Here is a 25,888-nt window from a genome sequence, read left to right as displayed (position 1 = left end):
TACCTCATGCTGCCTTTCAGCAAGGGAAAGCTGTGGCTGGGAGGACAGTGAGGGCTCAGGTTCTGCCACCTCAGTCTCTGCTGCAGGAGGAGGTCAGGCCCTACAGGCACCCCAGGGAAGATGCAGGAGGAAAGAACAGGAAACAGGGACAAAGGAAGAAGCAGGATTTCACAGCATGAGGTGTGTGTGGGACGTGCCTGACATTTTCAGGAAATCCTAACTGCTCACCAAGTACCAAAACGAGGGAAAATTAATTCCTGTCACGCACTGGAAGACAGGCAGCTGCACGTCAGAAGGGTGGAACCCACCCAACACCTTCCTTTGGGACAAAACAAAAAAAAAAAAAAAAAAGAAGAAGCAAACAGAAGTAAGTTCACAAAACATTGCTTTTTATTATTTGAAATTGGAAAAGGCTTTTTGGGTAACAATGATCAGGTGTAAAAGTTAACACACACGTCTTGCTCAGTTTTCCAAAACCCAGGATGGATAGGCCAAGTGTTGGGTTTATACATCCCATTCCTCTCAAACCCACCAAGAAAAGGACAGGCAAAACCCCCTCCCTTGAACAGGGGAGCAGACTGGGCAGGTGAGGTGTTTAAACTACAACTTACCATGTTCCACAAGGATATTCGTGGCATGAAACCAAAGTGCTGGATGTCAAATGGTATTTTGGAATGAAAATCTCACCTTTTTGCTCCCACTGCCCTCTGTACAAAGCAGGGATCTGGTGTTTCACCTTCATTTTTAATAAGTACCACGGGGTACTTTATAGAGATTTATTTACACTCAAGGCCTAGAGGAGATGCCCAGATTAATCCTTCAGTGTCATGTTAAAGTGGTGAGTGCAAAATACACATGGAAACAGGGAAGGAGGAGTATCAATCAATGAAAAAAAAGTGCAGAATGCTTTAATTAAGCTAATAAACACAGTTGATCTGAGTGCTCTTTGCCTCAAAAATTAAAAAGACTGCAATCCAAACAAAAACCAGAATCATACATTTTAATTCAGCACACAAAAACCCCAAAGGTCAGTGGCACTCACAGTTTGGTACCTTATCTTCCACTCCACATCTCAAATATTTCACTGTCCCACTGATAAATGATGCTGTCCGAGGGCAGCACAATCCTTTGGCAGCTGAACACAATGGAGGGTTATTGGCCACATGAGCAACCAGCTACAAGAGAGAGTTAATCCATTATCATTCCCTAAACTAACAAGTTGAGATTAGACAATCCATTTCCACACAACACTCAACACTCTCATTAAGTTCCACTAGTTTTAAATTAATAAAAAGCAATAAAAAGTCATTTGTTTAAAAGTAAACACTGAGCCAGCTGCAGTTTGGGTTTTTCCTGGTAGCTGACACCTCCAAGCACATTTGCACAGGAATTCCCTTTCTCCCCAGTACACGTTTCCCAACAAAGTGCCCTCTGACTACTGCTGTCCCATTCCAGATTCCTATGGCAGCATTGCTGTTCACTCCAGAATGAAGCTCACACCCAAACTTACAAGTAATTCCATCCTTTTTCCTCCTCCTCAGTAAAAACCAGCCTGACAAATCCCCGTGCACTGCAGAGTCTCCTACAACCACAACGCCCGAGCACAGCACATTCACAGCTCTGAAATCAGGCCCAAGGCAAACAAACTGGCTGCATGAGGAGCTTTGATGCTCCTGCTTTCCAGCTGGCCAAATCCATGTGTTTTGACAACACAGAGAGCAGGACTGAGGAGCACAAAACAGTCTGAGCACGTAAACCACTCACTTCTTGTTCCCGAGCCAGAATTCAGCCCCAGGTCTCGCTGTGGCCATTGGGGCTCTGCAGCCTCATTGCAAATGCTTTTGTTTAATGCAAAAAGGCTTCTGCCAAGAGTATTCCTACCCCTGACAAGTTGTTTTCCATCTCCGCCAGCACTTTCCACCCATCTGGGATCAAGAAATCAAGCCAATTGTCCCCAAGATTTTCCACAGAGCCAACAGGACGAGGAGACATCAGCACCAGGAATTTATCGCCATCTGCAAGGCCCCACCGCACATTATCCCTGTCAACAGCTCACAGAAAGATCCCAACAAGCTGGAAAACTTGGGTTTGGGAAAGAAGCAGGGTATGCAGTGAAGACATGCTGTGCAGGGGGTGGTACAGCCTGTACTGAAGATGAACCAGCACAGCAAAAGCCTGTCCTGTTCAGCACTGCTTCCCTCGAGGAAAGGCAGGATCAGGACACTGGTCACATCCCCCTCAGCCATGGGTGATCCTCAGATCCAAACTGCCTCCTCCTAAATCTGTTCCCACTCCCCTTGCTCGTTGCCCTTTCCCAAAGATTTCAGAGTTGTGAGTTTTAACTCCCCATCATGTTATCCTGCTTTGCTCTGAAAGCACTGACGCAGCCACGCACAGAGGAACAGCCACAGGAGCACCCCCAGCACTTCTGCCAGTCTCCAAATTCACCATCTTCACAGCTTTCCTCACCCCCAGCCAAATCAGAGGGAATTTTGTTCTGAAATGCCACATAAAACTGAAAAACCTGCCAAGCTTGGAGCAGCAGAAGGTGAGAAAAGGTGTCAGAGGAGGAATATTAATACCAAACTTGCTATTTCCTTTGCTCTAGACAGAACAAAGCCAGGGGGTACCGGCAGTTTTGCCTTTAATCAGGCACATCCTGACATTTTGAGGCCAACCAGGTGAGTTATAAATAAAAAGATGCCACTACAGGGGCAAAGCTGAGCTGTGAAAAATTCCCACAAGGCACCAAGACTCCACAAAGCCCTTCTCTCCAGCCAGCCAAGAAGATCTCGCCTTCAGGAGACCCTTGATACTGACACTGGAAAGGTTCAGAAGCGACAAGCTACAACCTGTGCCAACAGCCAACCAACAAGTCCTTGTCCAGGTGACAAAGCAGACCCAGAATCAGCACGGAGCAAAACCCTCCTGACAATGGTATCCATGGGTTTGCACTCCCCAGCAGCCTCTTGGGAAGCTGCAGGTAACAACTTTCATGACAGCGGTGGAACATACTTTACACGCTCAGCCAAGCCAATGTAACAGGTTGCAAGGAGGAGGGAGGATACAGAGACAGGTCAACACTCAGGAAGAGTGACTCAGGCCTCAGGCAAGTGCTTGCAGGGCATTCAATGCAGTCTGGACTTTAAAATCTCAATTTATAAAATTTTAATCTCAATTTTAAAATTTTTAATCTTAATTTAAAAACCGAATGCAAAAACTATCAAGTCAGTTGTGTAAAACTCTATTTTTATTTTTTGTGGGGATATTGAAGTGGGGAGGAATCTGCAATCAGAGCTATGGATCCAGCTGAAGAAAAGCTGTTTTTTGGGACAAGCAAAGGAAACAACTTCCAAAGGAGACATCTCTCATCCCTTTAGGCTGTTAAAGAGAACACAAGGCAGCCAACACACTGACTGCACCAGCCTAACAGCAAACTCCAAGATAAACTGGCCACCCAGCTACCAGAGTCCTAGTCATGGAATCATTTAAGTTGGAAAAGACCTCTGAGACCATCAAGTCCAACCATTAACCCAGCACTGAACATCTTTAGGTGTCCCAGAAACCTGCATCAAACCTGGAAACCTCTGTCTGCAACATCAGGCACGTTTTGCACAGAGCTCAGCAGCTGCAGCAAAAGGCTGAGATGCCTGATTTTAGCTCCAGGTCACTTCTCTGCCCACTCACCAAGGCACAGGAACTGCCACCTCCCTCTCTCCCAGCCCTGTGTGATCCGAACTGACTCTTCCTTCTGCTGATGCCCACAGGAACACCTCTGACAGGCTGCTCACAACCAACCTCCTTTTCACAGCTTATTCACCAGGACAGTAACAACACTTCAGCTCCTCACCTCTAACACTGAGGCAGGTTTTCCACTCCTGACGAAGCTGCACGAAACAAAGAAAAAAGTGCCCTAAATCACCTTCAAATTCCCAGACGTTTGTAAAACTCTATCCAAAGAGACAGGAATTAATGCTGTGAGTGACACGACCTGCTGCTCAACGTCTCTGCTGGAGCCTGGGTTCTCACACAGCTTGAGGGAACACACGACAGCCAGAAATGGCAAAAAGCCCTTGTGAGAGTGAGAATAAAAGCTGCTCACAGGCAGTGGAACCAGGCAGGGACTGAACTCCCAGCACATGTACAGACACATTTACAAACCTAAACCTGCAGAGGATGTAAAGGTAGAGGTTTTTTTTAGACACTGATCTGGGTAGAAGAGAAGGAACCTGGAGTTTGTCATCACAGCCAGAGGGAAACTGCAACAAAGGATCGTGTTAATGCTGATGGTTTATAGCACAACTCAGAGTCTGTAGATGAGCACTGGCCAGGATTTCCTGTACAGGACAGTCTATAGGGAATCTACTTCCTTGCCTGCAGCCCACAATTCCCAGTGGAGCTCAGATCTGCCACAGAATGAAGGTATCATGGAAAGAAATCAAGCTCAAAAGCTTTCTGTGGAAGCAACAATCACCTGGGATGAGACAAGTACAATTAGAAAGGGAACAGAAGGGTGCTGTGAGTGGAGGAGCAGCACCCACCTGTCAGCACCCACTGCGAAAGGCGCCAGAAGGAGCCACAGCAACATGAGGAGAATCCCTCGTCGCTCCTTTGGACTGCAAAGGGCAACCTGATACAGGAATGACACCCAGCTGGGGTCAGGCCAGTGACAGTGACACGTGGCACCTTCTGCTGCCCATCACAGACCAGAGCCAGCAGGCTCCAGCTGCCCTTATCTCACAGTTGGTTTTCTTTTTGCTCCTTCCTTTACGTTTTCAGACCCACTTTTACAAGACCTGAGGTGAATCTTTCAGGTACAAAGCAGTTGGAACACATCAGCTTCTGCAGTTTACACCCATTTCCAGTTCCACACCCAGCTCCTGGAAGAAAAAAGAACCATCTCCTCTATGCTCAGGGAGACACACAGACCTGGAGCCCCAGGGACAGCACATCCATCAAGCTCCAGAAGCCAGGATAATGCTACACACACTCATTTGCAGTGGGGATCCTCCCCTCGCTGCCAAGCTGAGGGTACTTCTCCAAAGGAAACCACACACTCCAATTCTCAAGCCAAGGCTGAAGGCATCACACCACCCTCTCCTGGCAATGCTACACACCCAGAGAAAGGTTTCTCTGGAGAGGAGGACGTGCTTTGTCACTGCCTGTCCCTCTGATCTGGCATTATTTTTGTCCCAATACATTCTTTTTTTGCAGTAAGAAAGATCTTTTTCCTCCTCTGCAGGACCCCTTCAGCTCTACAAAGCTATGCCACAGACTGGGTAACAAGGACTGCTGGGAAGCAGCGTGGAGTGGCAGGGAGGAAAGGGCAGTCATGGATATTTTAACTGGGGTGTGTACATTTGGGGTAAAAAGGCTTTTTATTAAAAGTGCATGCTTTTTATCCAGAGGTACCGAGAGCAAGGAATCCCCCCCCCAGCTCTGGCTGGGGGAGCGCAGCAGCCTTTGCAACCCCGAGCCCTGTCCATCACAAACCACCCGTCAAGTCGCCAGGGACTGAATGTTCTTGAGCATTTCATCAAAGGCCTCACGGGAAGGCGCTTCTGCGTTCTGGAAAGAGACCTTGATCCTGCTGTAGAGGCTGAAGGATTTCAGCTCCAGCCAGATGAACCCAAAGCGATCGTCGTCGAAGAGCACGAACACCCCCGGCGTCCGCTCGGGGCTGGTGAATCCGTGGCCGGCGATGAGCCCCGTCCCGTAAAAGCTGCCAGGAGAGGAGAGCAAAAGAGGGGTGAGAACAGCCAGGATCACCCAGTGTTTAATAAAACAACGGACAATGCGAAACTCTGATGAAGCCACTGTCAAACACGCTGATGGGCGCCACAGAACAGTGAGTTTTACACTCAGTTTTTCCTCACATAAAACGCTGCCCACACACAGAAACAATGGGGTTGGAAAAAACCTCTGAGATCATCGAATCCAACCTATGACCTAACTAGACATGGCACTAAGTGCCACATCCAGTCTTTTCTTAAACACCTGTTGATGCCCTTTTAAGACAAGAAACTCTCCACTGCTATTTGCAGGTTGCTGCTTTGGGTTATTTTAATTAGCACCTGCACATCCTAATTATTCTGTAGTTCAGCTCAGAAACCCATCTGAGATTTACTTCTGCAACTCAAGAATCAACAGGGGCCCAGACAATCCTCAGAGGAAATGAAAGGAATGTTGAGAGGGTGACCTGAGAGCCAAACCTTGTGCAAAACTGAAGGGAAGGGAGAGAAAAATCTAAAAAGCAGAAAAATCTACCATGATCTGAGGAGGAATAAAGGTCAGTCCCACCTCTGAACAAGCAGCAGGTGGAGCAGGGTTTTATCCAAGCACAACTCAGTTGTGACAGGAGGAGCCTTCTGGGATTAACCAGCTATTGGTAGGTTTTTCCCATGAGCACAGATGTGTGGCTGAAGGTCACCTGCCTAAGCCTCAGCTTTTGGGCTCTTTTTCCACACTTCATTTAGTGTGATGCTTCACTGCTTCCAGCTCCCATTCAACAAGGCTCTCTGCATGCCTGGGCCTACTGTTTGGAGTGTTCAACACCTTCCAGGTCTGGCCCCAAGGCACCAGAGGCCAGGGAAGGGTGGGAGAGAGCACTGTGTTCCCAGAGCCAAGGAACACAAATGACACACACAGGAACGGGAAGCAGCTTGAACAGAGTTCTAAATATATGAGCTGGGCAGCTCTGGGAAACTAAACACCAAAAAAAGGAGGTGTGTGGAACACAGGAGAGGTGCTGGCTTCGGAAGTAAGCTGGATAAGATCTAGCAAGGAAGTGGGATGGCAGATGGCAGTGTGGTGAAAAAGGGAGCAAACAAGAGCATGGGAGATTGGGCGGCAGAGGCAGGAACCAGAGAGGTGGTGAACTCCCCATCCCTGGAAGTGTTCAAGGCCAGGCTGGATGGGGCTTGAAGCAACCTGGTCTAGTGGAAAATGTCCCTGCCCATGACAGGGGGTAAAGCAAGATGAGCTTTGAGGCCCCTTCCCACCTAAACCATTCTGGGATTCTGTGAAATCTGATCCCAAGGGACTGGGAATCTGCAGGCAGGTAAATGGCACACAAATACAGGACACACCTCAAAGAATCCCCCTTCCCTTTCAGAAAGTGATTGGCACAACTGGCACCAGCAGTCCCCATTACCAAATTCGGCAGGTCCGGGGATAGTCCTCATTCCTCGAAATGACTCCCATGGGCAGCACGAAGGGCTGGGAAGCTGGTGCCTTGTCCGGGGTCATCCCCTCTGCACCAGCTGCAGTCTCTTCCCCCTCAGCACCTTCTCCTCCCAGGGGATTGGCAGCAGGCTGGGAGGCAGCCTGCTGGGAACGCTCCTCTTCCTCCTGCCGCTGCTCCTGCTCCTGCTCCTCCCGCCGCACCTGCTCCTGCACCTCCAGGACGATGCGGGACAGCTCGCTGAAGTCACGCAGGTTCTCGATGTCGGGCAGCTGCAGAGGGTGTGCCAGGTCGATCTCCACAGTCTGCTGTCCAGCTGGGATGTTGGGATCTCCCTAGAGACAGGAGGCAACAGCACAGCTGCAGAGGCAGGGAGCTACAGAGTTCAGAGCTGTGTTCTCCCCAGACTTCGACAGAGTTCACCTGATTCTACAATCAACGAGTTGGCAACAAAAAAGGGCCACTTGGACCTTGCTGTTCCCTGAGCTGTCAATTGTCATCTCTGCTTCCCCCTCTACCAGAAACAGTTTTAAATCAAAAGCTACAAGCCAGGCTGTACTTCCAAGGGTGAAAGAAAGTCAAAGCTGCTGCTGTATTTTGCCAGAATCCTCCTTGCAGAGAGGAAGGAGCTCACTTGCCTGACTTCAGTGGAGAGCTGCCAACATTTGGTACCTGCTCCTCAGACACACACAAGGGATCTCCGGTGACCTGCTATCAGCTGCTCACAGAAAGCAGCTGGAAGGGAGAGGAAGGGAAGGGGAAGCCAAGTGGAATCAGAAGAAACCTTGCAGATCAGGTTCTAGTTACTCTGCATGTGCTGAGATTCACCCAATGCCACCAATCCCCACAGGGAACAGGGTTTGGGGTGGCAACAACTGACTACCTCTGAGACAGAGATCCCTCCTATTCATCCATGGCATTGAGAATACTTTAAAAAGCACATGAGAGAAAGGGAAGTGCACTCACAGTGATTTTAGTCCCCTTGGCTTTCTTCCCATGAAAGCTCAGCATGACGATCTCCAGCCCGTGGCTCCCGTAGGTGCCTTTGAAGAGCCCTGGCCTGATGAGGTCGTCGGGGCTGCTGGGGGGGAGGTAGATGCGGCGGTAGGTCAAGCAGTTGCTGTGCAAAACAAAAACATTAGAGAGGTTAAGGGAGAATCCCTCACCATGAGGAATGTGTTGGCATTCTGCTCCTCCAGCAGCTTTAGGATGTCGCCAAGAGAGGTGGGATCTGTCTTTTCAGCAATACCAACAAGCTTAGTGGATTTTGCTTTACACCTCTGCAAGCACTTCCTCCCTCCCTCCCTTCACTTGTCTCCCAGTCTTCCTTAGCACACCAGGAAATTCCTGCAGCAAGGTCACAGTAAACTTCCTCACTCCCCAGAATTTCCAGACAACCCAAGAGTGAAGCATATTTAAACATATGCTACAGTGAGGTGGCCGTACTCTGAACTATTCTGAGGTATTAGAAGCTTGGAGTGATGGTTAAAACACCCCAATTTCTCAGGGACTGTATGATTTCTGCACTACAAAGGATATTGCTGACTAATATGGATAATAAGCAGGCACTCCTTGGGACCACAGGCATTTGCTCTGTCTTCCAATTAAACACAGTTAAATGACTCAAAAGCACCTTACTGTGCATATTTGTTGTACAGAACTTGGAACCTCGTTCTTACTGCTGTAATTATACCTCTGGAAAGCACTGTGTATCCCTGCATGGAGCCTGCAGAGAGAGAGCATTCCTTTGGCTGTGAGAGCCCAAGGAAAACCCCCGTCTTCAGGACAAATGCTCCAATGTGCTTGTGAAATTGCAGTAGCCTCAATAACAAGAGCTGGAGCCCTTACTCATATTGGCTGGTGTAGATGAACTTCATCAAGATGAGCTCTTGCATGTGTTCATGGAAGATGTCTTCCAGAGTCCGACCCCACTCTTCCCTTAGCCACGTCCGGAATTCCTGCAGCACAAGGAGGAAAGGAGCAGGATAAGGACCTTTCAGTGATGTCCCCCAATATGACTTCACCCTGTCAGCATGTTTCACTGGCAGAGCCACAGACAGGGAATATGCTCTGCCAAAGACAGAGGATCAGCCTGGATTTGGGAACAAGCACGTGTTGCTACAGAGCTGGCCTGGAAATAGGCTTAACAAATAGTGATACTGGTAACTATCAGTCACCACACAATAAACATGCCCCCCTTCAAATAAATCACAGGTAGAACCAATACACCTCCTCAGAATAAAACCACAAACATCACCTGTTACTGCAAAGTAGCTCATCTACTACTTCTTTACGTCCTGATGTATCTTGCACTAACTCATTTGTGTGCCCATCATCTGACTCCTGTGCCCTGTCCTGATGTGAAACATAAAACAGGAAGCTTTTGAAAGGCACTGAAGGTTTAGGAGGTTAAATCCTGCTGATTTAATACTGATGCATCTAAATCCGAAGGGTGCTTTGAAACCATCTCCTGAAGTACCTCAGCTCCAGCTCTGACAAGTTAATACCCCACAATGAGTTAGTGTGATAACAGCTTACACTGAGATAGCAGCCTACCAAGTGATATTCCAAACCTTCCTGCTTTATCTCCCAAAGCCAGATCCTCCAATTACCATAATGCCACGCACACTTAACGCAGCGCTTTGAAAGTATTAAAGCATTTCTCATCTGCTAGACCACCAGAAAACACTTCACTAACCCTTTCACCCAGCTGTTTCCCATTAGCAGACAGGCATTTTACAGCATTCCTGAAGTATCAGATCTGTCACGTGGAGCCAGCTGGCAGCAAACACCAGTACCTGGAACAGGTATTTATCCTGACATTGAAACCTGCACCTTAACACGGGCACTTGAGTCAGGAATCTGCTTTGCTGGGTAGAGCTGACAGACACAGGATAAACAACCAAATGAAGCCTTTAATCCCTCGAGCAAGACAAGCAGTGGGAAGGTGCCTCTCTGACCAGCAGGTATTCAAATGCAGCTGGTACTCACTGCTAGGCCTTTGAAAGATCTTAATTACTCAGACAGCAATACCACAGAGATCAGTGCCTGGAGTGCTGTGTGATGTGCAATATGTGCTGCTCTCTCTCTTTGGACAGGTCTGCTACCAAAGAGGAATGGTGTCACAGCAGGGGAAGGAGGAGGGCACTGGGGCTCAAAGGGTACCTTGGCACAGAGAACTGCCTGAAACAGTAATTCAGCCAAAAGCCCCCAGCCTGCGTTTTCATGTATGTCCAAACACACAGAAGTTAGAAGGCAGGAGACCACCTCCCACCCCAACATCAGCTAAGAGCTTATGTTCAGAAAGGGGACACACAAACAGCCTCAGTGCAGACTCCTGGCAGAGCACTCTTACCTCCTGCCTTCCCCCTGACATCCGATGGTGATCCGTCTGGTTGCATTTCGTGGAGAACTCGTCCTTCTTTACAATCTGTAGTTACCATGGAGGAGAATTTAACAGGTTACAGACCTGTCCAGAGATACCTCAGATGAGGTAACTAAGACTGTTTACAGTAAATGCTTTACACAACAAATGTTACTGAATCTGATACAACAAAGAAATCATTAAGTGGTACCGAGAGCAGGAGCTGCAGAATAGAGAAATTAAAAAGAAATAAACCCTCAAAGCATTCCAATAAAAGATGATAGTTTTAAGCTGCTTCTCTATTTCAACTTCCTTTTTTAAAATAAAACAAGCAACCTCTCAGGAAGCTCTTCAAAGCATCCCACATGCTGACTGGATGCTGCATCATCTTCTCAAGGTCTCACCTTGGAGAGAGCTGTAAAACAGGTCTGTGTGTCTGCCTGGACACATTCACCAGCTGCCCAAGGCCATTTTACACATCCCTTCCCCCAGCCTGTGCACATCCTGGTGTTCCCACAGTGTCCCAGCCCAAGAGAAGACAGTACAACAGCCTCGCTGTACTACTGCCAGGGAACAAACTCAGAGCAGGGAACAGCCCACACAACTTGTCAGACACATAATGAGTGTAAAACTGGCATCCACACACACAACAAGGTGGTGAAATCCACATCTCTGAAATCAAATTCTACCAGTTTTTTGATGAATCCATATCCAGAGCCAAAGGGCACACACACTGCACCCAGGACAGGTGATGCTGGCAGTGCCAGAGGAGCTCACCTGGATGTGGCCGTTATGAGGTCCCTTGTGACCATACATACACTCCACTGTTGCACATTTCCTCTCCATGAGGTGAATCCTGAAGAGAGGTTTGAATCTCATGGGATCATCAACATGAGGGTCGTGAGGTGGCAAGTACATCCATCCAATAATGAACAAACCATCTACCTGTAGAGGTAAAGGACACAAAGCCCACGAGATCAGCCTTGCACAGTTTCTCAGGAGTTTGCAGCAAACTCTGGAGGCTGTTCTGGCCCAGGGCAGGAGCTGCAAAACAGCTGCTGCATTTCCAAATGGCTTTCCAGCAATTAAACCAGACCATATGCACTCACAGCACACCCTGGGTGTGGGTTTCTTTACAAGGCTTCCTGCACCACTGGAAAATGATCAGGACTTTATTGCTGCAAACGACTTTGTGACGGATGCCTGGAGCGCAGGATCCAGAGGGAGAGACCACACAGCAAGTCAAGCTCTAATTGGTTTGAGAGCTCATGCTGGCAGATATTCCAACAGACGAACTCTGCTTCCCGTGATTATCCCTTTTGGACAAGGAATTATTTGGCTCTATTCCTCACAGGCAGCACAGGAAGCAACGCTCTCCTCTGCTGAGAGGCACAAGTGCCAGCCCCTTTCCTGCACTAACAGAACCCTGCCCCTCAGGCCCTGCAATTCCAGAGGCAGGATATTTTCTAAAGAGAGAAATCTGAGACCAGAGCAGCGCCACAGAGGCACTTGTCTTTATAAGGTCACAGTATCATGTAAGTATTGATGCACTTGGATGCACTTTTATACCAGTTCATGGAACAGAATCTTGCAAAACCCAAAGGCCTCGTGATTTGTTCCACTTCAACCTGGCAGTTATTGAACCCTGGTGCAAAGAACAAGGGCTTCAGGCAAACTCCTGGCTCAGCTCTCCCCAGTCAAGTGTTGTTCATTAACTGCTCTCCCCAGCACCACCAGAGCTGCCAGATTCCACAGGTCTTGCACCAGTATCACTCTACATCTGATGCACAAGTCTTAGACATGGCTGGTGAAGTGTGGGAACTACAGGGAGGAGAGGTGTAAGAACACAACTGCAAAACCCTTTGCAAAATGTTCAGCTGCAGGCAAAGATAATGCCCTAAGTGATGGGCCACTGCTAAAACCTCTGCTGAACCTGTGCCAGCCACTGGAATATCAGCATTAAACTCTAAATCGAGTCTTTCCCTTAAATATTGATCATGTTTTCTATGTGCTCCTGGGGCTGTTTGAGGTAGAGCTGAAAAATAAAAGGACTTTCTGGAGAAAGGTGGTGATGATGAAAAGAATCTCAGAATCCCAGAATCATTTAGGTTGGAAAATACCTCAGAGATCATTGGGTTCTGTGACCAATCCCCACCTTGTCACTCAGCCCAGAGCACTGAGTGCCATGTCCAGCAATGCCTTGAACACCTGCAAGGATGGGGACTCCAGCACCTCCCTGGGCAGCCCCTTCCAATGTTTAACAACCTTTTCTGTGAAGAAATTCCTCCTGATGTCCAACGTAAAAGAAACCAAGAACGAACCCAGAACCTCTGGGTCCCAATCACTTGCTTGAGGGCTGATTGTTCAGACTTTCAGTGGTATGAAAACAGCCACCAGGCCTGGAAAGCATAAAAAAAGGCTCCTCAGTCCTCAAAACCACAGCCCCTGGATAAGGTACTCACTCACCACCACGTTCAGCAGTCCCCCGTAGGGCCCAATGTCCGGCTGCCACAATCCCAGGATGTGTCGGTACCGGTGCAGCACTAGGGAACAGGGAGACACCCAAGGGAGCACATCAAGCTAAGGAATTGGGATTTTGGGAATGAAAATCAGACTGCACATAGCACTGACCAATACCACCCACAACTGCCTTTGCTAAGGAAAACTGGTTGTGTCTAACCCCAGCCAGGCAGTTCTGGAACTGAGGCCTCCCACAAGCTCACACACATTTATGTTGTTCTCTGCTCCTGGGCCTGTGGAGGGGCAGAACCACCTACCTCGCCAGGAATTCCCAGAAAACTTATGCAACACGGTCCCATTAATGCAAATCACACGATATACCCAGAGCTAAAACCAAATCAAAATATCTGCTGTCTCCAGTTACCAAAAATGCACTTGATGCTTCAGACTGCAAAGCAACAGAAAATAAGGAAGGGCAGGAAGGCAGGAAGGGAACAGGGAAATTTGAATGTTTTGAAAGCATTTCCCTGCCTTGTGTAGACAAACTTGTCTCCAGAGTTAAGCATCCTTAAAACAGCCACTGAGAGCACGGGCAAAGCGCAGGGACCACAGCAGCTCAGGAGATCCTGTGGCGTGACCAGGTCAGCCATGGCCTGAAAAAATCTACATAAGCAGCTACATCTCAACAGTGCCCAAAAGCTGCTTCCAACCCCCCCTTAAAGCCTACAGCAGCAGGGGAGGCTCCTGTTTCTCATCCCAGAGCCAGGTGTCCCTTCAATCCCACCTAAATGAAGGACAAGTAGGAATGTTTTCAGCAAGCAGGAGAAAATGGCTATTACAGAATGATTTAAACCTCCTCTCATGAAGAAACCTTAACCTGCCTCCAATCCTTACCCAGTCAGCCATTCCTTTTGTCCATATAATTCCCTGACATGACCAGTAACCTTCACGTGAAGACATTACACAGTCTGGCATTTTGGGCAGAACAGCAGGATGCAGATTATTTCTCTAAAGATGGCAAGAAGATACTGCACTTGCCTTACAGTGATGTTCATGGCCAACTCAGAAGGCCACAATAACCCATTCTGGCCTCCAAGACTGGCTTGAAAAATGGTGTTTCCTTTGCATCCATTTAAAGGAAGAATTGTGTGTCAGTGCAGCTGTTCCACCAGCTTTGTTTCATTAACTACTTCAGACAGCAAGAACTAAGGAGTGTTTTTATTCCACCAAAGCAGAGAACTTCCACGGAAGTTTAGGACAGCAGGGAGTGATATCCAGAGATGCTGCCAACTGGCCTGGAGGAGCCTTTTTCCTATGCAGTAAACAACTTCAGACTGATGGCCTGGTTTCACCCAGGGAACCAAGTGCAGCACAAACAGCACCAAGGCAAGCAGGCAAACCACATTCCCAGCTCAGGAATTACACATTAATAAATGGTTTGTGCATGAGCTGCTCCACCCACCACAGTCTGTCTTCTACCCTGTCTGGCACTGAGCTGATAAAAACCAGCTTTTTTATTTATGCTTATTTTTAGGATAGAAAACTAAGCTGCCCAAGAGGGATGAGGATGTCCCTCCTACCCCAGCTCCTGTTGGAAGCAATTTCAGGGAACATGGCTGAGTCTCAGACACAGCCTCCTTCACCATCCGCCTCGACCACCCCGAAACCTGGAGCTGCAAAGGAGGGAGGAGGCCAAAAAAACCCCATTCACTTCCAGAAGTTATGGAGGAAAATGCTGGTACTTGGCCAAGGGCCCAAACCAGTCTCAAAGCAAAAAGCACGGCCCCATTTTCAAGCCTGGGGTGTCTCCAGGGCCCAGTGAGCCAGCAGCTGGATCCTTTGCAGGGAAAAGCTGATGAATTCCAGCTCTGGCTCTTCCTGGCAGGAGACAGGATGGATTGACAGTTGTTTCCCTTCCTGCTCCTCGAAAGAAAATAGCACTTGGGTCTTCCTCCAAGGTTTTCCTCTGCTGTGCACGCTGCCTGTGCTAAATCCCGAAGAAGTCTCTTGCCTATCCAAATTTCTGAGTCCACATCCTGCCAAATTGAGCAAGTCCACATCCACTGGATGTTTCAGTACAGCCTTCATCCAGCCTGGATATTATCCACATTCTACAAGCAGCCCTGCATGCTCTTCAGATGGGAAAGTGGCTTGAATCCAGATGGGAATGGGCTTGAAAAAGCAGGGAATGGGGAGGGTCCTGACCACGAAAAACCTGATCTACTGCAACTCTCCCAGACTCCCAGGATGCAGCAAGGTATCTATAAGTAAAATGAGCTAGAACAATGTAAGCAGTTGCTGTGCCCAGGTTGGTGATAACTGACCTGCTCATGGAAAGAGCTCAGTGTCAGCCAGGTGGCTTCAAATCCCTGGGGAAAGTGATCTGAGCTCACCTGCCGGCACGAATAGGAATTAGGGAACGCTTCCGTGGTAAATCCTGGCAACATGGTCTTAATACACAGGAGGGGAAAAAGGGGGAAATGGGCAATCCCATCTTAAACCAGATGGACTCAGAAACAATAGAATCATTTAGGTTGGAAAAGACCTCTATAATCATCAAGTCCAACCATCCAAGCTTTCCCCAAGTAACACAAAACATTCCTAGAGAAAAGGGGCACAAGATATCAGAAGTTTGGGGCAGCTCAAGAATTAACAACTGAGGGAACAGCACTAAACGTCATTTGAGACACCATAAACAGCACATTTGGAGCAAATACCCAATCTCCAAAGGAATCCATCTTGCAGCTTGGATGTGCCTCTCCTTCCCATTGAGTTCTGGAACACAGCTGGTGTTGACAGGCAGGACTGCCAAACGTACCAGTTCCTGCTCTAGTGCTGCTGTTTGTCTGTCCTGACTCACATTAAAGTCCCCATCCCCCCTGCATGGCCCATGCTCAGCTGCTTTCTTCAGCACAGGAAACTCTGCAGCATTAATGTGTGTGAAAACCTACATTCCAAGCACCAGTGAATTAGTAACTGGAGTCTGCAAAACTCTGCAGACCCAAAGGAGCAGCAGAGACAGCTCAACATCCCCTCCAAATAAATACCAAACAGTACTGGCTTCCTTAATTGATGTAAACTGATCAGTACTTCCCCCTCAATTCCAGCTGAACACTGAGCCTTAAACTCCTTAAACTATTCTTCCCCCAGCACAATATTAGGAAGGAAAGAACAGTTAATCCAGAACAGCTTCTTGACTTAGAAACGCAAATCACGATCTCTGAAACACCAGCAGGATGTTTCCTAGAGACAGAGATGGTGCTTTAAAGGATTCACTGTGCAGGGAGGGAATTACTATGGGAACACTCAGCATTTTTCCCTGGGAAGGGCTGTGGATCTGTCTGCAGCTCACCTGGATCAAGACAAAGCTCTCTACCAGTTCAAAGCTTATTTAGACTTGCTTTTGGGAGGCCTCACCAGGGTATCTGAATACTTTCCTCTAAGAAAGGAGTAATTCACACACAGCAGAGTGAATGCTCCTGTTCTGGGAACAGAGACCCTCCTTTTGGCACTTGGTCAGGACAATATTCTAACTCAGGACAATATTCTAACCCAGGACCCAGCCAGGACAATATTTTAACTGAAAGCACCTCAAAAGGAGACCAACACACCTCACTGCTTGCCCTGCTCACAGTCACCCCAAAGGGTCAAAACACTCTAATGCACAACAGACAGAAGTGACTGATGGGAGCTCCCTGCTGTCCCAAGGTCCATCCCAAAGCCACTTGCTCCAAGCCACGCCACACTCCATGCAGCATGTCGTGCGTGCTCAGTGCAGGAAGCATCAGGCAGCGGGAGGTACGTACGGCAGGTGTAAACATCTCTGTACTCCATGTGCTCGTAGTCGGGAAGGATTTTCATAAAACGCCCCGACTTCACCCGTGGGTTTATACCTGAACAGACAGAGCAGGGTGAGTGCCAGCAAACTCTGCTCCACTGGAACCAGCACCAACCATTTCATGGATCTGGACCAACCATGCAGGAAAAGTCCAACTCTCTCTTCACTTCCAGCTGTTTCCATCAGCCCCAGTCTCAGGCACACCCGGTAGCAGGATTTCTCACACACAACTTCCATGTTCCAGATTCCCACACAATATTTACAAATGGCATCTAGTGAATTCCAAGTGGAATCAAGGTCCTCAAAGTCTGCATTGCTGCCTCAAGAAAATCAAGTAACTCCATGGACAGTAGCCCATGCCTTGGATTAGTTCTGCTTTCTAGCACTTACGCTCAGTTCCCTATTTCCCACTTACAGAAGCACAGTCAGGGGGTGCAAAAGTCAGTGAGTCCTGCCAGTAGTCCCAAATTACTTCCTCTGCAACTAAAAGGGTTTATGGGACAGTAGAGGATATGGGGTGACACTACCAGGAGACTGTTCCATCGAGTGTCTGGCACAGGGCAAGCTGATGGATCCGAGCAGGAACGCCAAGATAGTGGCTGGCTGTCTTTCCCAAAAGCCAGAAACAACTGCCAATCATTCCAACTTTGGAATAACCATCACTAGTTGGGATTGCTGGATGGATATGGACATAGACCTTATACAGACCACCACAAAAGTGGTTCTCACACATCAAGTGTCACTCTGCTAACGGATTCCGAAACTACTTTGGTGCAAAGGGAGACTGAAAACATGTGTGAGACAGATCTGCTGAAGGTTATTAAATCAACAAACAGATTAGACTCTGGAAATCCCTCAACCTGTAAACAGTGAGAGCATTTAGGAAAGTGTTACGTAGACTTTGCCCTCTTCTCATTCCCTGGGTGACTCTCACAGCTCAGCTTCTGCCTGCAAAGGGACAGGGAGGCAGCCTCTCCATGGATCCAGGCCTCCATCCCTTAGCCCACTCTGGTTTCCCTCATCCAATGATGGCCCCATCCCTCCTTCCTGCAAAACAGAAGATGTGCATCTACCTCAAGAAGGCACAGTGGGGCTAAGGAGTTGGGATCCCACTCCCATAGACATTTCCAAAACACAGTGACAACTGCTGCCAGGCTCTTTTCCTTCAGGAGCAGCCCAGAGGAATGCTCATCCCTTTCCTTACAGCACTTTCCCACTCTCCTATAACTGTGTCCTTTTACTGAGATCAAGGCTTAGAAAAAATACCCATTAATTCCTTAGCAAGACCCAAAAATGGCAAAACAGGATGAAAAACCCTCAATACACTTAATTATAAAATCTAATTACATGCTCTTTTCCCACCAAAGGACTGGGAGGCACAGAAATCCCAGCTCTTGGCATCTGCTTACTATTAAATGAGCCTCCAAATATGTCAACTTCCCAGACAAAACCCCTGCCAGTAGCAAGTCTGGCAACTTAAGCCATCAAAGTTTAATAAATATTCAACATTTATATGCTCTCAAAACTGGTACTAAGCAAGGACATGCAGATTTATATCAGCTTTATCACTTACGTTTGGCGTAAACATCTCGACAGGACACTCCTGTGATCTCCAATTTCCTCAAGTTTTCACAGACTCCATATTCTGCAACAACACAGATAAAAGTGTCAACTCTGGCACAAAGGGGTTTGTACCCAGGGTCTTAATATCCTCAGCTTGAGCATAACTGGGATCTGATTAGGTGCTTTCTTGAAGCTGCCAAAGTAAACCAAAATCTTATTTCTGCTTTAAAAACAGAAACTAAACGTAATTCCACTGTGGAATCCAACACATTTTACAAGCGATGCCTGCAACAAACACACCATAAGGCACAAACAAACACAGCAAAGTCACAGCTGCTTACACCTCAACCAGAAAGAGTGTGAAATGTGGGAGACGGCCTCGTTCCAGCTGGGATTGAATGCCTGTTTAGATCAAATCACGACTGTGTGTAGTAATTATCTACTCCCACTGAGGTACCCAACAGGGAAAACTGCTTATTAGGATCCTAAAGAAAAGGTCACAGACTTGAAAAAGAATGAAATGGAGACATAAAACAGGCATCAGCATGTACAAATATGGTTACACTTGAAAGCAGATCAGATTGAGAAGGGGCTGTTGTACAGTGAAATGCCTTTGATTGTTACAGAACACCCCGAAAACAAAGCGAGTTGGAGACCTCAGAGCAGCTTTGAAGCAGAAAATGAGATTCTCTCCTTTCATTTTCAGGAAGTCAACGTCGAACTTCTAAGAAACTTCAAATAAAATAAGGGCAAGTACTAACATCTCGGTGCCAGAAATCCTCAGAAACCCAGAGGGAGGAGATGAGAGAAGGGAGATCCCAAAAAATCAGCAGCAACAAAAACTACCCTACTGCAGTGACCCTGATAGATCTCAGAATGGAAAACTGCCCTCATTGACATCAAAGACATCTATAGCACAGATCAAAAGCAGCTTTCCTCAGCAGCACAAACATCTGCCAGATATTTGACACGTGTGTCTGTGGAGACCCTCATCAAACCATTAAATATGAAACTTATCCTGGATCGAGCATCCTTGAATTAACAATCGACTGTGGCTGTCAAACATCACCTAATGCTGGAAACCTGCTGCAAGTGAGAATTCAGCTTTCATATACAAGAAAAGGAGAAGTTTCCCTGAATTAATTCAACCTCCTCCTGCCTATAAATACACTTCCATGATGATAAAGCACGCACAAGGCTTCCTGCCAGCCTGCCTGTGGGGAATACACGTCCTGCACAACATCACTCTGGGTAAGCCGCAAGGTCAAGAAAGGTGAGAGTGGGCAGAAGGCACAACAAACATGTTGCCCTTCATCAACAGATGCAAAAGTTAGTGGCAGAATTCCTGCTGACTTCCATGGCCAAAGCCAGAGGAAGTTCTAAGTGTTATCAGACACAAGGCGGGATGAGGAAGCACAGTTAGCCTGAGAGCCCAGAGAGCTCGCAGGAAAGAACAGCCCAGCACAAACAACTGTTAGTGCTGGGCCTCGGCCAGCAGAGTCAACAGAGACTCTGGGGAAACCAGAGCTCCAAGGGAGCCCGGGAATCCAGACCCTCCCTGTGTGCCCATCCCTCCTGCCAGAGTCATCCAGGTTTTCCACAGCTGCTCTGCACGTGCCACACACGTGGGCACAACATCCAAGGGATGGAGGGAACAGAACGTGTCCTCAGCTGATCGGAAAGTGAGAGGTGTTTGGGAGAGGATGGGAACACTGCGGTCAGAGCCTGGAAACAGGCAACTCTTTCCATGTAAACAAACACTGCCCTGGCCCCAGGACAGGAAGATGTGCCCTTTTTGCACTGCAGGCAGATTGAAGTCAGTCACTGAAGGTGTTTGTACTGCACTGGAAAGGGAGGAGACACACGGAGCATCCTGCCCAAACTGCATCTCTAACAGCACTATGAGCACACTGACGTTCCCTCTTCCTCCAGAAGGTGCTCATTTATCCCAGAATATTTTCCCCAGACCTGTAAAGCACTCCAAGCACAGGCTCAGTGCAGTGCCATGGCAGATCCACTACCAGCAGGTATTTCCAAACAACACGGTGGGGTGGGAAGTAATTTGTTATCAAAGCTCTATCCCAGTTAAACCCAAGTGCCTCTGATAACCTGCAGTGCAATTTTATGAAAGCCAAACCAGGATTAAAGTAGTTAATTCAAATCTTTCCTGGAAAGATTCAGATTTCTTCCAAGTAACACCAAACTCCTTTAAAAAAAAATAATACAAAAATTTAGGATTTCTGTATTGCCACACGCTATTTGACATTACATATCCAAGGCTTATAAGGAAGTATTATCCTGAAAAAAACAATCTCATCTTAGTGTGCTTTAAGACTCATTTTATAACTAGTTCTTATCTTGTTTTGGTCAGCAAACAACTACAGAGAGTGAAAATGCCACAGTGATGGCTGAGCTCCATAAGTGCATCACTCCAGCTCTTCTGACCCAGGAGCTCTTCAGACCATTTGATGAGGAAAAATCAGTCTTTTGGCTCACAGTGCCCAAAAAAACCCTCCAAATATCATAAGCAAGAAAGCTGGCTGTCTTTTTTTAACCCAGAAGAGGGACATAAATTAACAGTAAGGACAGCTTCAAAATAGCTACAGAAAAATAAAACTGGTAAGATTTTCTTTACAGAGAATAGAAATCTTTTTCCAAGAAAGCTCTGAAGGGCTCGAGCTTCCTGGAAAATTCCACTTCAGTACAATTAAATCTATTTTTAAGGAAATGTATCTCAGCACAGCAGCTCACTGAGTAAAGTATTTTAAGGAGTTAACAGTCACCAAAACTCACACATTAGAAAATGGCTACTTAATTCTGCTTCAAAAGCAAGGATGGAAATTGGTTTTCAAGTTCCCAGTTGACCAGCTGGAAAGCCTCTTGGAGTGGGATTGTGAGGAGTGCTTGACTGATTTACCAAACACAGGGACACGGTGCTGTTTCCATGGTCACATGCACTGGAATTTAAAGGACTTGGAAAAGCAGCCTCCATTTATTATGATCTGCACTAATACTTTGGAAGTGTCACACACCCTGCCCTGCTCCCAACACTTCCAAGCCTCACATTCCCTCCTCCTCCATACGAGAAGCCGTGTCATGCTGAAGTTTAAAAAACAAACAAGGCTCTTCCATCCCAGGCTGGGAAGAACCCCTGTGCTAATATCAGAGACCAAATTCCTGCTTTTTTTCCCCACCTTTCTCAGCATGGCAATGCCAGGGAGCAGCTGCCATCTGTGTGTGGACATCCGCAATTCAGAGGAAATTGGGATGTCTGGCAGAGCTTGACAGCCTTTACCACTGCTGAACTTCCACTGTGTCCTGTCTAATCAAGTCCTCCAATTATTCCTAGATAAATGCATGTTCACAAGGCTGGACACGAAACAGAGAGCACAGAAAATCACTGGATGATTCCAGTGACCACTGGAATGGAAGGTTTCAGGTTAGCACCTTTGAAATACGAGGTAGATGAGTTTGGAACCACCTTCTTGTTTCCAAAGTTGAACCTTCAGATTAAGGCAGACCAAGTCCCCTCCCAGACACTTCTCCCAGTGGAAGGCTTGTATTTACCACTCCTGTGTGGATGCCTCAGAGTCTTGTGAGAGCTGAACTCCATCCAACAGGCCCCTCAGAGTGTATAAATCACATACCATTCTTCTCCACAGGCACCTCTTTCCATTCAACCTGAAGGTCAGAAACTTTAACCCCTTTGCTGACATTTTCCAGCAGGTCCAAAAGCCATTGGAAGTCGTTTTCACAAACAAAAGCCTTTTCATTCAGGCTCTAGAGCTGTTTATTCTGCATTACTGGTCTGCTCCCAGATGTTCTGCTGCACTTGCCCTGTTTTGGTTTAAGATGAAGGCAGTTACCATGTAAAATAGAGTATCAGGTGTTAACCAAGGTAGGTCAGGCCACCAGCCAGGGTGAAATGGGCTTTAATTCTGCTCTCGCTGCAGAGATCAGCAATCTCCTATTTATAGAAAACATGGAAGTGACTGCAACCCTCTTCTTGCCAAGGAAGCAATTCCGAGACATTGTTTACCCCAAACAGTTGCAATGATAAAAGGACAACGGCCCAAACAGCCGTGTCAGTGTTACACAACTCCTGGTTACTCCCAGCGCTCTCCCAGTTCACAACCAGCAGCAAAAGCCACTCTATTTTCAGGCAGACACTTGGAATAACCACAACCTGTTTTCAACACTAATCTACAGCTGAGTTGGCCCACAGCAGGGCAAGAACAACACACCAACACTCCATGGATCGAGGGCCCCATCCAACTTGGGACACAGCCAGGCTGTTCCTTACATCCAGCGCTGCTCCTGTCCAAGATGAAGGTAAAAAAAGGCCAAAACAAAGCACTGCAACAACCAGCTTCTCTCAGAGAAGCTTCTCTCTGTTCTCTTTAATTTTAAGATTGTCCTTCCTGCCTCTTCACTGCTGTGCATTTCTGAAAACACATGTAGTTTTGCACATACAACTGACACCAAGTTCCAGTTACTTCTGGAACATCACGGTGGACCTCGATGATCCTTGTGGATCCCTTCCAACTCAGGATATTCTAGGATTCCATGATCACTGGCAAAGTGAATAAGGCACCAATACAAGGGGTATTCTTGGAGGGGCACAAGTGCTCTCACCCTGTTTTAAAAACATGCAGCCTCACAACAAGACTCGGGCAGATACAAACACCCTTTAAGTACTGACCTCAGCTGGGAAGTGGCTTGTTTTTGGGAAAGATTACATAAAGTGATTACATTTTATGTTTGACTATCACACAGCACCAGTGTATGGCTGCACAGAACACATCACAGGGTTTTCTAAATGCTGTACATGTATTTATATGCTAACACCTGATATATACCTATAAAATAATGCCCATTTTGATACTCATGTACAACTACTCAACGTGACAGCCCTAACACAACAGTAATTACTTTCACTGCTGTGCAGAGCAATTCAAAGCACTACAAACAGCCTGAGAAGTCCAGATGAGGACCTGCTTGGAAAACCAGGACTGGTTGAAAGATTGCAGTATCAGTTTTCACGCGTGTAGGAAGTTTTCTGCCCAGGAACCTGCCCCTCATCTGCTCAGCACAGCTTGGGCACCTGTGGCACATGATCTTCCTCAGTCCCACCAGCAGCCCCCCAGCGTGCTCCCTGACACTGCATGGAATAGGTACATTGGGAAACATGAGAAATAGTGTGCAAAAAGAATCAAAAATTGGTTTATGCACCTCTCACCTGGTTGTTAGCTAAGGGCCTTCAGATAAAGTGTAGTCTCAATACCTTCACTTCCTACCCACTTTAGTTTTAGCCATACAAAGCCCACTACTTCCCTACATTTCAGCTGAGCTGTTGAACATTGCTTTACATGCTGGCAAGAAAATCCAAGGAGCAGACATGACAAATAAATGCATTTCCCCATCAGGCCTAATTTAGTGGTTACTTTACAAGCCACCTTAGCTTATATTTAAAAGTTATATACATTTCTATATGACCATTTTGCCAGGACCATAACCTATTAAAATAATTAATCAGTGAAGTTTTGCAAACCATTCACCAAATACACAAACATCCATGAGGACTCTATGTCACTAGAGGAGTACAAGGAAAGAATTAACCCCATTTTATTATCCTGTCTCCTAAAAACAATAATAATTTATGGGGCAATACTGAACTAAGAAATAAAAATGCTTCGGTTTACATTTTCTAGGTACAGCCTTTGTATTGTCCAAAGGTTCTTGGATACTGCTGATAAGGCATGAATTCATTCCTGCAAGGCTTCATGGATTCCAATGGATCTCACTGCAGGCAGCCACTGACATACCCAAATCCTCCATCCCGATGCCCTCACTGGTATTAAAAACAGAAAACAAACAACAAGAAAATATACATGACTTCATGTGCTGGCAGCAGAAGCACCTGGCAGGATCACAGTGTTTGGAGAGATGAGCACAGCAAGGCAGACCTTGGAGGATGGGACAGGCACTGGATTAACAAACAAGGGACAGAGAGCCACATGAGTGAGGATGAGGAGCAATGAGTGAGATCTGCAGCCTCACAGAGCAGGGCTGAGGAAAAACCACCCCCAAAGCCTTCACGTTACTGCAGCACAGCATCCTTGCACCAGGCGCCCCCCGAGAAATACACACGCTAACCTGGGATTCCTCCACAATTCCCAAATGGATGATCTCTCCCAGACCTGCCCTCCTCCGTGCACCCACCGGTGTGCTCCCACGGCTCCAGGAATCCCAAGAGCCCCTTTTTTCCCTAGTGCAGGGACCGAGCATTCCCTGTTCTCGCTGCCTGCAACACCCCATCCTCAGGATTCACCCAAGGACACCCCCCACATGGAGGCATCATCTCCCAGGGCTGCTCCCTTCCCATTCCTGCCCTCCAGCTGCCCCCAGGGCACAACCCCAGACCGATGCCCTTCGCCACATGCCACCCTTTTGCAGCAAGTGCCACCACCAAGGGGCAGTGCCCACAGCACCCGAGCTGTGCCCTCTTCTCTGCCCTCCACACCTGGAGCCCTGCGTGCCCCTGTCACGGCCCCACAGCCCGCATCCCCAGACCGTTCCGCATCCCTTAAGGACCCCACTCCACACTCCATCACCTCCTAGCACTCTCCCTGTCCTCCTGCACCCTCCAGGCCCCTGACCTCGCACTCCTGACCCCATCCCCTCCCTGCACCCCTGGGCCCGTCCATCCCCCCGGGGCGGGAGGTACCTTCGCGGCAGCGCCGCCGCCAGATCGTGTCGGTGCGGAGGATGCGGCGGAAGGTGGTGCAGACGCGGGCCAGGCTGGGCAGGTCGGTACCGGGCAGGGAGCCGAAGATCTGCACCAGGAGCTCCGGGGGCAGCTCCAGCAGGGACAGCGGGGCCCGCCCGGCAGGGCCGGCCTCGACGGGAGGCGGCGCGGGCCGCCCGCCCTCGATGCGCTCCGCCACCTCCTCGTCCTCCGTGACGCCGCCTCCGCCGCCCGCCTCCTCGGGGTCGGTGTCAGTGTCGGGCTCGCTGTCGGCGGCCCCGCGGCGCTGCTCCCTGGCCGCGCCGCGCCGGCGGCAGCCGCGGGCCGGCCCCACTCCGCACAGCCGCGCACACACCGCCATGGCCGCAGCCGCTCTGACCGCTCCGCCGGGACGCGCCGCCGCGCCCGCCGCCGGCCCCGCCCACCGCGCCGCTCCGCCAATCAGCGCCGCCTCACGCGACCGCGCCACGCCCCCGCCGGCAGCGCACGGTGCGCGGCCGCGGTTCCCCGGCGCGACCCAGCCACCGCGGGCGCCCCCTGGCGTGCGGGAGGACCGAGCGAACGGCGGGGCCGGTGTCCGGTAATGGGGGTGCGCTGGGGCCCGTTCCGAGCCCGGGGGACGCGTCCTCACCGCCCCGGTCCCGCCTCCTGCTGCAATTCCGATTAAAAAAAAAGACACAAACACTCCCTTCGCTTGGGAAAACCTTTCTGCCGGAGGGATAAGAAAAGGAG

At 48.4% G+C, this 25,888-nt stretch overlaps 1 protein-coding gene across 2 annotated transcripts; it reads right to left on the bottom strand.

Moving 5' to 3' along the window:
* Window positions 1-368: 368 nt before the first annotated feature.
* On the bottom strand, window positions 369-25,517 carry FBXO31 (F-box protein 31). 2 transcript variants are annotated; one of them, XM_027685204.1, is made up of 10 exons: window positions 25,136-25,517; window positions 18,419-18,490; window positions 16,814-16,900; window positions 13,014-13,090; window positions 11,325-11,492; window positions 10,539-10,613; window positions 9,032-9,141; window positions 8,150-8,303; window positions 7,154-7,518; window positions 369-5,722 (listed from the first exon to the last, which is right to left on the bottom strand). In XM_027685204.1, the coding sequence occupies exons 1-10, from the start codon at window positions 25,515-25,517 to the stop codon at window positions 5,500-5,502; spliced, it is 1,713 nt and encodes a 570-aa protein (XP_027541005.1). In that variant the 3' UTR covers window positions 369-5,499. The 2 variants fall into 2 exon arrangements, with proteins under 2 accessions (XP_027541005.1, XP_027541006.1); XM_027685205.1 differs by lacking the exon at window positions 16,814-16,900.
* Between the last annotated feature and the right edge of the window lie 371 nt (window positions 25,518-25,888).

Source organism: Neopelma chrysocephalum, unplaced genomic scaffold, assembly GCF_003984885.1.
Source record: "Neopelma chrysocephalum unplaced genomic scaffold, ASM398488v2 Primary Assembly neopelma1_68, whole genome shotgun sequence".
NCBI classification, from domain to species: Eukaryota; Metazoa; Chordata; class Aves; order Passeriformes; family Pipridae; genus Neopelma; species Neopelma chrysocephalum.
Note: the sequence above shows the minus strand (reverse complement) of the source record. Positions and strands in the feature narration are given on the sequence as shown.

Coding starts and splice junctions, on each gene's coding strand:
- FBXO31 (XM_027685204.1), bottom strand. CDS start 25,517: ATGGCGGTGTGTGCGCGGCTGTGCGGAGTGGGGCCGGCCCGCGGCTGC. Junction 13,091..16,813: donor CAGAGATGTTTACACCTGCC/GTACGTACCTCC, acceptor CCTGTTCCCTAG/TGCTGCACCGGTACCGACAC. Junction 5,723..7,153: donor CCCCGGACCTGCCGAATTTG/GTAATGGGGACT, acceptor CTCTCCTGGCAG/CTTTTACGGGACGGGGCTCA.